A 12,774-nucleotide genomic window follows, 5' to 3' on the forward strand; every position below is an offset into this window, starting at 1 on the left:
CGTTCAGTGACTTCGGGAGCCACAGCTGCCCCCCCACCTCCCCCACCGCCAAGTAATATGACTGTGCCCCCATAGAGAGAGGAAGAAGGGTTTGGGACTAGCCTTCAGTGGGAAAGTGCTCTTTAACCTGGGTGGCAGCTCCCAAGTAAGGAATCCCAGCCCAGACTGGAGAGGAGGAAGCAGGGAGGGAGTTGTGCAGTGGAAAGGCAGGAGCGGGGGACCTGGACTTATTGATGGTGGGAGAGCTGGCAGGGCAGGAACAATGAGGGCACCCTCTTTGTTTGCAGATCTGCCAGGGAGGCAGAATCAGGGTGGGGCCTTGAGGGGGCCTGCACATAGTGATGTCAGGATGAGGCCTGGAACAAGAGACGCCACATGGCGTAGTGGATAGAGCACAAACGGGGGAGTCAGAGAACCTGGGTTCTAATCCTGGCTCTGCCATGTGTCTGCTGTGTGACCTTCAGCAGGTCACTTCACTTCTCTGGGCCTCAGTTCCCTCATTGGAAAAATGGGGATTAAGATAGGGATCCCCACATGGGACAGGGACTGTGTCCAAACTGATTTGCTTGTGTCTACCCCAGTTCTTAGTACAGTGCCTGGCACACAGTAAGCACTTAACAAATACCATTAAAAAAAAAAAAGAAAAAATTGGGACACATCAGATTTAAGGCCATAATTTCGAGGAGAGCTTTGCTAGTCTGTACTCCCTGTTGTTGTTGTTTTTTTCCTTATATGGTATTTGTTAAGTACTTACTATGTGTCAGGCACCACACTAAGCATTTATAGATACAAGCTAATCAGATTGGACACAGTCCCTGTCCCACATGGGGCTCATTGTCTTTATCCCCATTTTACAGATGAGGGAACTGAGGCACAGAGGAGTTAAGTGGCTTGTCCAAGGTCACACAGAAGATAAATGGTGGAGCTGGGATTAGACCCAGGCGCCGCTGCAGGGACTGAGCTTCTGGAGGGCCCAGAAAGGGGGAAGCCCAGGATAAAGGTCAGAGAAGAATTGGACTCAAGGCCGGATAAATCCTTCCCCTAGAATAGGCCAGCAGCCCCAGAATCAGGGTAGCAGGTTACCCCCCAAAATGACCTTTCCATCTTCTCTGCCTACCGTGACAATATCAGGATCAACCACACGTTCAGTGGTATTTATTGGGTGCTTGCCATTTGTAGAGCATTGTACTGAATGCTTGGCACTCTTCTCAGGAGTCACCATCTGATAGAGAGAAGACCCCCTAAAGTGGCTAAATTGGACCCTCTCTCTTCCAGTCTCTCTCCAGGTGGATATCGTTCCCAGCCAGGGGGAAATCAGTGTCGGAGAGTCCAAATTCTTCTTGTGTCAAGGTAAGCAGAGCCGGCTTCTTGCTTCTCCTTCATGACTCCTAAGAGGCAGCTGGAAAGGGACAAGGTTGCAGCTTGGACTACCTGCCTGCTCCTGGCTTCCTCTGGGTTGGCCTTTCTGGCTGGCACTCTTGGGAATCCATCAATGGTATTTCGTGAGTACTTACTGTGTGCAGAGCCCTGCATTTAAGTGCCTGGGAGAATACAGTAGTTAGTGAATGTAATCCTTTACGATGTAGTGTGGGGAGATTACGATGTAGTGTGGGGAGGTACAGGATGGTGGATGTTGACAGTGGCCATCTTACTCTGGGGATGACAGAGCTAGTTGGGAGAGGGGAGGGCAGAGCAGAAGGGTTAGGAGAAAGCAGATTGTCAGTGGTGGGATTCCCCTATGCTGGCTTCGTTCCTAGGGGCACACAAGAATCCCTCTCAAAGGGATCATTCATTCAATCATATTTATTGAGCACTTACTGTGTACTAAGTACTAAGCACTTGGAAAGCACAATTCCGCAATAGAGACAATCCCTGCCCACACTGGGCTTAAAGGCTAGAAGGGTGGTGGGGAAGACAGACATCAAAACAACCTTGTATCAACCCCAACACTTAGAGCAGTGCTTTGCACATAGTAAGCGAGCCCGTTGTTGGGTAGGGACCGTCTCTATATGTTGCCAACTAGTACTTCCCAAGCGCTTAGTACAGTAATCTGCACACAGTAAGCGCTCAATAAATACGATTGAATGAATGAATGAAATACCATTATTATTATTATTATCAAACAATTAAACAAGCATCAATACAAATAAATAGAATTATAGATATGTACATATACACAAGTTCTGTGGGGCGGGGAGAGGGGGCTAGAGCAAAGGGAGGCTCAGTCTGGGAAGGCCTCTTGGAGGAGGTGAGCCTTTAGTAGGGCTTTGAAGTGGGGGGAGTGTGATTGTTTGGCCAATTTGAGGAGGGAGGGCGTGTCAGGTCAGAGGTAGTATGGGGGTCAACCGCAGGACAGGAGAGAAAGAGGCACAGTGAGAAAGTTAGCACCCGAAGAGCAGATTGTGCGGGCCATGATATAGAAGGAGAGAAGGGACATGAGATAAGAAGGGGCAAGGTAATGGAGAACTCTGAATAATAATAATAATGATGGCATTTGTTAAGCGCTTACTATGTGCAAAGCACTGTTCTAAGCGCTCGGGAGGATACAAGGTGATCAGGTTGTCCCACATGGGGCTCACAGTCTTAATCCCCATTTTACAGATGTGGTAACTGAGGCACAGAGAAGTTAAGTGAGTTGCCCAGAGTCACACAGCTGACAAGTGGCAGAGCTGGGATTTGAACCCATGACCTCTGAATCCCAAGCCCGTGCTCTTTCCACTGAGCCACGCTGCTTCTCTGAAGCCAATAGTGAGGAATTTTTGTTTGATAAGGAAGTTGATAGGCAACCACTGAAGATTTTTGAGGAGGGGGGTGACATTCCCTGCACGTTTCTTTAGAAAGATAATGTGGGCAGCAGAGTGAAGTATGGACAGAAGACAGGAGGTTGGGAGGTCAGAAGGAGACTGATGCAGTAATCCAGTCGGGATAGAATGAGTGATTGTACTAATGTAGCAGTAGTTTGCATGGAGAGGAAAGGGTGGATATTGGCGATGTCGTAAAGGTGAGACCAGCAGGCTTTGGAGACGGATTGGAAATGTGGGGTGAATGAGAGAGCAGAGTAAAGGTTGACACCAAGGTTGCAGGCTTGTGAGACTGGAAAGATGGTTGTGCTGTCCACAGTGATAGGAAAGGCAGGGAGAGGACAGGGTTTGGGAGGGAAGATAAGGAGCTCTGTCTTGGACATGTTGAGTTTTAGATGGCAGGAGGACATCCAAGTAGTGATGTCTTGAAGTCAGGAGGAGATGTGAGCCTGGAGGGAGGGAGAGAGAACAGGGGAGGAATTATAGATTTGGGTGTCAATTGCATAGAGATGATAGTTGAAGCCGTGGGAGTGAATGAGTTCTCCAAGAGAGTGAGTGTAGATGGAGAATAGAAGGGGACCAAGAACTGACCCTTGAGGGACACCTACAGTTAGGGGATGGGAGGGGGAGAAGGATTCCACAAGGGAGACTGAGAATGAAAGGCCAGCGAAATAAAAAGAGAACCAGGAGAGGATAGAGTCAGTGAAGCCAAGGTTGGATAACGAGTTGAGGAGAAGGGGATGGTCGACAGTGTCAGAGGCAGCTGAGAGGTCGAGGAGGATTAGGATGGAGTAGGAGTCGTTGAATTTTAGCAAGAAGGAGGTCATTGGTGACCTTTGAGAGGATGGTTTCAGTGGAGTGGAGGGGGCGGAAGCCAGGTTGGAGGGGGTCCAGGAGAGAGTTAGAAGAGAAGAATTAGAGGCAGCTAGTGTAGATGACTTGCTCCAGGAATTTGGAAAGGAAGGGTAGGAGGGAGATGGGGTGTTAACTGGAGGGGGCTGTGGGGTCAAGGGAGAGTTTTTTTAGGATGGGGGAGATGTGGGAATGTTTGAAGGCAGAGGAGAAGAAGCCATTGTAGAGTGAGTGATTGAAGATGGAAATGAAGGAGGGGAGGACGGATGGCGTGAGAGTTTTTACAAGGTGCAAAGGAATGGGGTCCAATGCACATGTGGAGGGGGTGGCATTTGAGAGTAGGCAGGCCTCAGTCTCAGACTCCCAACCAGGCCAGCTCTGGACTCAACCACTTGTGAGTTGGGGCTTCAGTTTACCTTTCCTCAAGGTGGACCATCATCCCCTGCCCCTTCTCCAAGGGTCAGAGAGAGGATCTGCCTGTGTTCTGTGGCTCAGCCTGTCGGTGACCCATGACCACATGGCCATGAGGCTTGCTGGGAAGGGAAAGGTGTCAGGTCAAGGTGCAGATGGGATAAAGCTTTATAGATCATCCATTCCCTTCCTCTCTGCCAGGAGGGAAGAGGTCAGGGGGAGGGGTGGGGAGTTTCCCCCCATCGAGAGGAGTGTGACTTGGTTTATTCTCCCGCTCAGTGGCCGGGGAAGCCAAAGACAAAGAAATCTCCTGGTTCTCCCCCAATGGAGAAAAACTGACTCCGAACCAGCAGCGCATCTCTGTGGTCTGGAACGATGACTCCTCCTCCACCCTCACCATCTACAACGCCAATATCGATGACGCTGGCATCTACAAGTGTGTTGTCACCAGCGAGGACGGCAGCGAATCCGAGGCCACGGTCAACGTGAAGATCTTCCGTAAGACCCTGGCTCCTCATCTTTGGGATGGCCTTCAAGGATGGGGAAGGGTGGAGAGTGGCTTTCACTGGGGACGGGAAGAGGGAGCTGTCATATGAGGTAGGGCTATAATAACTGGGGTGTTTGTTAAGGGCTTGCTTTGTGCCAAGCACCATACTAAGCGCTGGGTTAGTCCGTCAGTCGTATTTATCTAGCGCTTACTATGTGCAGGGCATTGAACTAAGAGCTTGGGAGAGTTCAATATAGCAATTAACAGACACATTCCATGCCCACAACAAGCTTACAGTCTAGTGTACTATACTGGGATCTTGTCTTAAGCCATCGAGTCGTTTCCGATCTCTCCCAGAATGCCCCGCTGTCCATCTGCAATTGTTCTGGTAGTATATCCATAGAGTTTTCTTGGTAAAAAAACGGTAGTGGTTTACCACTGCCTCCTTCCGCGCAGTAAACTTGAGTCTCCGCCCTCGACTCTCTCCCATGCCGCTGCTGCCCAGCATGAGTGAGTTTTGACTTGTAGCAGATTGTCTTCCACTTGCTAGCCACTGGCCAACCTAGGAATGGAATGGGTATACCTCTGCTTGACTCTCCCTCCTGAAGCCGAGACTGGTAGAGTACTGGAAACTCTCCAGGTGTGACCCTGAGAGGGGTACACTAGGGTAGATACAAGGTAATCAGGTCAGGCACAGTTCCTGTTCCACATGAGGATCACAGTCTAAGAAGGAGGGAGGATGGGTATTGAATACCCATTTTGTAGAGGATGGGTATTGAATACCCATTTTGTAGAGGAAACCGAGGCCCAGAGAAGTGAAGTGACTAGCCCAAGGTCACACAGCAAACAGGTGGCAGAGCCAGGATTATTATAAGCACTTATTATGTGCCAAGATAGGTATTAAGCCCTGGAGTAGATAAAAGATAAGCAGTATGCACACAGTTCATATCTCAGATGGGTTGACGGTGAAGCAGCGTGGCTTAGTGGAAAGAGCACGGGCTTGGGAGTCAGAGGATATGGGTTCTAATCCTGCCTCCTCCACTTGTCTGCTGTGTGACCTTGGGCAAGTCACTTAGCTTCTCCATGCCTCAGTTACCTGTAAAATGGGGATTAAAAGTGTGAGCCCCACGTGGGACAACCTGATTACCCTGTATCTACCCCAGTGCTTTGAATAGTGTTTGGCACATAGTAAGCGCTTAACAAATACCAAACAAACAATCAGTGTAAGTGGATTAGAACCCAGGTCCTCTGTCTCCCAAGCCCATAGTGAAGGTGATGATAATAATATTTTTTGAGTGCTTACTGTATGCCAGGCACTGTACTATGCTCTTGGGTAGATACAAGATAATGAAGCTGGACACAGTCCTTGTCCCTTATGGGGCTCACAATCTACGGGAAAGGGAGAACAGGCATCGAATCCCCATTTTACAGATGAGAAAACTTGAGGCACCAAAGAGCAAAGTGACTTGCCCAAGGGCACACAGCAGCCCACGTGGCAGAGTCAGGATTTTAATCCATGTTCTCTGGCTCCCAGGCTCCTGCTCTCTCCACTAGGCCACGCTGCTTCTTCCTGATTCCAGGAGTCCCAGAGCATTTCTGGGACATTGTACCGCAAAACTCGGCTAGGTTATAGGAGTCCCTCCTGGCCTCCAGCTCCCAGGAGACTTGGGAGGCTGTGGGCAAGCCATGCTCTTAGAGCAGACCGTTACGATTCTGAGTGAAGCCTGCCCTGGGCAGGTGTGGGGAGAACGTTGATGTCATGCCCTGTTATTGGTGCCTCAGCCCCATTGACCTGGATAATGGTGGGTGACGGCTAATGGGACCATATCGATCTCCCTGGGACTAATGGCCGGCCAGCTGCTTCTCCCTCCCCCTTCTCATCGGAGTTCTCTTTCTCTGCGTCAGCCAGGCAGGGTGGAGAGACCTGCTGCTTTCTCCTGGTTTAGTAACTCCACTGAGCAAAGGGGATTTAGTCAAGAGCTAGGGGCTACTCAGGGACTGGAGCCTTATTTTTTTTTTTTAGTGGCATTTGGTAAGCGCTTACTGTGTGTTAAATACTGTTCTAAGTGCTGGGCAAGATACAGATAAATTAGGTTGGATACAGTCCCTGTCCTGCATGGGGCTCACAGTCTAAGTAGGAAGGAGAACAGGAGAACTGAGGCACAGAGTAGTTAAGTGACTTGCCCAAGATCACATAGCAAACAAGTGGCACAGCCAGGATTAGAACTCAGTTCCTCTACTCCCAGGCACATGCTTTTTTGACTATACTGTGCTGCTTCTTTGGGAGTCAATCAATCAATCAATTGTATTTATTGAGCGCTTACTATGTGCAGAGCACTGTACTAAGTGCTTGGGAGAGAGGCCCACCCCCTAGACCTCTGCCTCTCAGAGCCAGAGCTCCTGTAGTTCCCTGAAACCCCATGTAGGTCCTGATGGAAAGAGGCTGCCCCGAATGTGTACTGAGGCCAGCAGCACTCTAGAGACCAAGCTGCGTCTCTGAAAGGCGGCCATCTTCTCTCTCTCTCTCTCTCTCTCTCTCTCTCTCTCTCTCTCTCTCTCTCTCTCTCTCTCTCTCTCTCTCTCTCTCTCTCTCTCCCCCCCCCCCCTCCTTCCCTTTCCCCTTTTTCCCTTCCTCTCCCTGCCTCTTTCCCTTCTTCTCTCCCTCTCTCCTCCCTCTTTCCCTCCCTCTTTCCCTTCCGCTTACCCTTCCCCTCTCTCTCCCTCTCCCTTCCTCTCTCTCTCTCTCTTTCCCTCCCTCCCTCCCCTTTCCACTTGCTCATTTTTAGAGAAATTGATGTTCAAGAACGCCCCAACCCCACAGGAGTTCAAAGAAGGAGACGATGCCGTGATCGTGTGCGACGTGGTCAGCTCCCTGCCCCCAACCATCATCTGGAAGCACAAGGGGCGTGACGTCATCCTGAAAAAAGATGGTGAGGTGTGGGTTTCCCATTGCCTGGCAGAGTAACATGGTGGTCCAGGCTCGGGGGACACGGGTGGGACTTTGTGATGATATAATAATAACAATAATGATAGCGGTGGTACATTTCAGCACTTACTATGCCCTATGTGCTGGGGTACATTCAAGACAATCGGATTGGACCCAGTTCCCCATCCCACATGGGGCTCCTGGTCTTAAGTGGCATCCCAGTGACCGGCTCACTCAATCAATGATATTTATTGAGCACTTACTGGGTGCAGAGCACCGTACTAAGCGCTTGGGAGAGTACAGTATAATAACAGACACATTCCTGCCCACAGCGAGCTCACAGTCTAGAGAGATGAGACAGACATTAATAGAAATGAATTAAGTAGATAAGTAAATAGATAAATTACAGGTATATACATAAATACAAAACGTATATATACAATGCAGTACATACAATACAAATACTATACAACAGAGTTGGTAGGCACGTTCCCTGCCCAATCAATCAATGGTATTTATTGAGCGCTTACTGTACTCAAAGCACTGTACTTAGCACTTGAGAGAGAACAGTACAACAGAGTTGGTAGACAGTTTCCCTGCCCACAGTGAGCTTACAGACTAGGGCAGAGAGTGGATTCCTGCACCTGGGCCCCGCCTCTGCCCTCAGCACCTGACCTGACCAATGCTTTGACCATGACAGGCGAGGTGCCTCGTGTACCCCAAGGAGACCAGACTGGGTTTCCAGGGCCCCTTACTTCTAGGATGGGGCAGTGGTTCTGGGGATGGTGTTTATTGAGTGCTTACTGTTGTGCAGGGCACTGTACTAAGCCCTTGGGAGAGTGTAATGTGGTAGAGTTGGTAGACACGATCCCTGCCCACAAGGAGCTTGCAGTCTAGTGGATGAAAAGAAAAAACGTCTGACTCAGCAAGGTGAGGAGCAGGAGATCCCCTGGGAAGCAGCCTGGAGAGGGTTGGGGGGTGGGGGAACCAGTGGTCTGCAGTGGAGAACTGTCTTGCATAATCCATAGCTAAACTGGACCCTTCTCTCTTCCAGACCGATTTATCGTTCTGACCAACAACTACCTGCAGATCCGAGGCATCAAGAAAACGGATGAGGGGACCTATCGCTGTGAGGGCAGGATCCTGGCCCGGGGAGAGATCAACTTCAAGGACATTCAGGTCATTGTGAATGGTAAGAGAGCTGCTGTAGTCCTTACCTCTCCATCATCTCTCTCTCTCCCTTCAGCCGCATCCTTTGCCTGTTTGGACTCTCAGTGGTTTCTCTCTGCATCTTTTTCTCTCCCTCTCTTTTGTTGTCCTCTCTCCCTCTCTATTCCACTCTCCCTCTCTCTCCTTCCGTATCTTTTTCCCCGTTCTTCCTCTCACCCTCCTGTCTTTTTTCTCTCTCCCTCTCTCTTTCTCCTTCTATCTTCTTTTCTCCCTCGCCTTTTTTCTTTCTACTTTTCCTGTTTTCTCTCTCTCCCTCTGTCTTCCTGTCTCCCTCTTGTCTTATTTCTCTCTACTCTTTTCTTTCTCTCCATATCTTTCTCTTTCTCCTATCTTCCTCTCTTTCTCATCGTTTTCGTCTTTCTTCTCTTTACTCATTTTTCTCTCTCCCTCTCCTTTTCTTTCCCCTTTCTCTATTTTTCTCTGTGCCTCTAACTCATGCTTTCTGTTGTTCATTGACTCTGCCCCCTCCGCCCCCCTCCCACCGGGCTTATATCTAGGGTTTCTTGGGTTGGGACACGATTTCATCCGGATGACTGAGACCACTCCCCTTGCTTAAACAGACTTGACTCCCCCATCCAACCTGGTTTCTCTGATGTTTGGGAAGATATTCCTTGGCATGGGGCTCCGGGAAAATATTGCGATCCATTCAAGCTCTCTAATGCGGGGGCTCGTTAATCTTAATTTGCAATGTCAAAGAAACACCCCCTGGAATCGATCTGACATTTACAAGATGTTTACAGGAAATTATAATGTCAAGACAAAGAAAATAAGTAAATTGTAGTGCAGTCGCTTTGGCTGGTGATCCCATGCAGTCATCTTCCAGCTCCTTCTCTCCATCCATCCCTGTATGTGTCTCCTTTGCAGAGGAGGCAGCAGCTTGGATGTTGTTTGTGACACTCAAGTTGGAGCCCTGAAGCACCCCATGCCCCCCTTAGCCGAAGGGGCCCCCAGAGGGAAGGAAGCCCCCACTCCCCCAGCCTCCGGCTGTCGGGTCTTCCCGCAGCCGCCTCCCACCCTCCTTTTCTCCTTCCCTTCCAGTGCCGCCCTCGGTCCGGGCCAGGCAGAGCCTGGTGAATGCCACGGCCAACCTGGGCCAGTCGGTCACCCTGGTGTGCGAAGCAGACGGCTTCCCAGAGCCCACGATGAGCTGGACAAAGTAAGGGGCAGGGGTGGACCGGGCCCACGGAGCCAGGAGGAGGCAGGACGAGGTGGCATCCCAGCTACCTCCATTGCCTCATTGGCCCATGAGTGGGAAGCACAGTGGCTGATGGGTGGGGCTGCTGCTTCAAGTCCAGCCCTTGGGGAAGTTGCTCTGGGGAGGCAGGGCAGTGATCAGGAACACTGGCGTCTTGGAATGGGAGTCTGCACCCCAAACTCAGCTTCCCCTCTCCTCTAGTTTGGTGGTGTGGTGAGTGAGAAGGCAAGCTCTCCTGAAGGTGGAAAAGAGATTGGAGTGAAAATTCCTCCCAGCCTTTAGCGGTGCCTTGTTCCACCCACCAGATCAGCCCAGGGGCCATAGGATCTCCTCTTTGGTGCCAGTAACAGGGTGGATGTTGCTAGGAAGCCCCAATCTGTGAGGGGATTGCAAGTTTCCCAAGACTCCAGGGCAGTGTCGGGGTACACAGAATCTCCGCCAGCCTCTTGGTACCTTCTCCTGACCGAGGATCCCTTGGGTAGGATACCTGTGGTCCCCCTCTGGATCCCTTGTGCCCATTACAGAACTAGGGGACCACCCCATAAACTAGGGCCTTCACCTGGTCCAGACCTTCCTCTAGGACACGCCACCAGCCCACCGTGACCCTCTGTAGAGTCCCAGTGACATGTGGTTCCAGGAGTGGAGCTTGGGGCCAGGGTGAAGCCCTGGTGCTACCAAACTTTGTAGAGGGGGATTGGAAAGGGCCAAGTTGATTCTCCAACCTTGATTTCTGTGGCACGTAGGGATGGGGAGCAGATCGAGCCCGAGGACGATGACAAGTTCAGCTTCAGTGAGGACAATTCCGAACTGACCATCAGGAAGGTGGACAAGAATGATGAGGCAGAGTATATCTGCATTGCCGAGAACAAAGCAGGAGAACAGGAAGATTTTATCCATCTCAAAGTCTTTGGTAAGAGAGAAGAGGGACATGGAGTCACCAACCTGCGTCTGTGTAGCCGGAGTCCTTGCCTCCTGGTTCCTTGGGTTTCCCATCCCTCTTTGCGGGAAGAACGTTCCCCCAGATCCCTGGGAGTAGCATGGTCTTAGGCAGCATGGATGGGCAGGGTGGGGTGCTGGGGAAGAGGAAAGACAGGCTTGAAGATGGAGGGTAGGGAGCGCATCTAGAGTCTGCTGGTGCCATGGCAACTTTGTGTTCAGGTTTCATCATCTCTCCACCTCTGGGGCAACAGCAGTGTCCAATCACCAGCCAGGGACTCCAACTCCCACCGGGGGGTGGGGCCCACCCTGGCGTCTCTGGTTCCCTTCTCTGCCTGTCTCCCCCAGGATGGCAGGGTGCCAAGGGCTTTGTGCCCATTGCCACTGGTTTTCATGGGTATTGCCTCCGAACAAAACTGCTGGATGTCCCTCTGGGATTCATCCTAGACACATGTGAATCAGTAGTACTTAATGAGCACTTACTGTGCAGAGCACTGTACTAAGCACTTGGGAGAGTGCAATAGAGATAGTAGACACAATCTCCACCTTCAAGAAGATTACAGACTAGGGCGGAAGAGACAGACAATGAAATAAATGATAGATTGGAGAAAGGAATAAAATATGAAATGCAGGGAAGCAGCATGGTGTAGTTCATTCAGTTGTATTTATTGAATGCTTACTATGTGCAGAGCACTGTACTGAGCACTTGGGAGAGTACAGTCCAACAATAAATAGACACATTCCGTGCCCCCAACGAGCTTACAGTCTAGCGGAAGGAGCACGGACCTGAGCATCAGAGAGCACGTCTAATCCCAGCTCTGCCATGTCTGCTGTGTGACTGTGTGTGTGCAAGTCACTTCACTTCTCTGTGCCTCAGTTACCTCATCTGTAAAATGGGGATAAAGACTGTGAGTCCATGTGGGACAGAAAGTGTGTCCACCCTGATAATTTTGTATCTACCCCAGTGCTTAGAATAGTGCTTGGCACACAGTAAGTGCTCAGGAAATCCCACAGTCATTATTACTATCATTATGTAGACCAGGAAGCAGTACTTGTGAAGTAGCTGAGTATAAAAATAGATCTACTAATACAAATATACAGAGAAGCACCTCTGGGAAAGAGCCAGAGCCTGGGAGTCTGGAGACTGTTCAAGTCCAAGTTCAGTCACTGACCTGCATCATGAGTCACTTGTCCTCACTGGGCCTCAGTCTCCTCATCTGTAAACTAGTGATAAGAGGGATTGCGAGCCACAGGTAGGACCAGGACCAAGTCTGACCTCATCTAATCTCATATCTATCCCAGCACTTAGCACAGAGTAAGTGCTTAATAAAGACTGTTAAAAAGGAGGGGGGATGACTACAGAGTTCATGAATCAGTCAATTACTGGTATTTACTGAGCACTTTCTATGGGCAGAGCACTGTTACTAAGTGCTTGGGAGAGTACAGTATAACATTTGGTAGACATGTTCGCGCCCACAAGGAGCTTACAGTCTAGAGGAACTTAACGTGCATAATTGACATGGAGAGGCTTAAGGATGGGGGGATAAGAGATGAACCAGGGAAGTCCTCCTGGAGGAGATGCCAAACTTCCCTGGGCATTCTGCTCAGAGTGGGGTTGACTTGGCCTGGTCTCTGGAGAGCTCCACCTGGGCTCTGGGTCCCAGGCTGGGCAAGCCCTTTTTATTTGGTTTTGTTTTGTTTTTTGTTTTTCATGTTTAATGGTATTTGTTAAATTCTTACTACTTCCAGTCACTATACTGAGTGCTGGGGTAGATACAAGGTAATCAGGTTGGACACAGTCCCTGTCCCACATGGGGCCTCACAATCTCAATCCTCATTTTACAGATGAGGTAACTGAGGCCCAGAGAAGTTAAGTGACATGCCCGAGGTCACACAGCAGACAAGTGGCAGAGCTGAGATTAGAACCGAGGGCCTT

At 50.1% G+C, this 12,774-nt stretch overlaps 1 protein-coding gene and 1 non-coding gene across 12 annotated transcripts in view; one reads left to right on the plus strand and one right to left on the minus strand.

The window, feature by feature from the left end:
- The window catches only part of NCAM1 (neural cell adhesion molecule 1), a 285,836-nt gene that overhangs the window by 223,419 nt on the left and 49,643 nt on the right, over window positions 1–12,774 (plus strand). For all 11 annotated transcript variants that reach the window (XM_038754573.1, XM_038754574.1, XM_038754575.1 and 8 more), the window contains exons 2-7: window positions 1,276–1,350; window positions 4,344–4,562; window positions 7,338–7,481; window positions 8,532–8,669; window positions 9,746–9,863; window positions 10,646–10,812. In XM_038754573.1, the coding sequence (XP_038610501.1) occupies window positions 1,276–1,350; window positions 4,344–4,562; window positions 7,338–7,481; window positions 8,532–8,669; window positions 9,746–9,863; window positions 10,646–10,812 (861 nt within the window). The remainder of the gene's footprint in view (window positions 1–1,275; window positions 1,351–4,343; window positions 4,563–7,337; window positions 7,482–8,531; window positions 8,670–9,745; window positions 9,864–10,645; window positions 10,813–12,774) is intronic.
- On the minus strand, window positions 5,072–5,209 carry LOC119935242. Its single transcript, XR_005453130.1, has one exon. It is a non-coding gene; the product is annotated as a small nucleolar RNA SNORA7 (small nucleolar RNA).

The sequence above is a fragment of the Tachyglossus aculeatus genome, chromosome 11 (genome assembly GCF_015852505.1).
Source record: "Tachyglossus aculeatus isolate mTacAcu1 chromosome 11, mTacAcu1.pri, whole genome shotgun sequence".
NCBI lineage: Eukaryota > Metazoa > Chordata > Mammalia > Monotremata > Tachyglossidae > Tachyglossus > Tachyglossus aculeatus.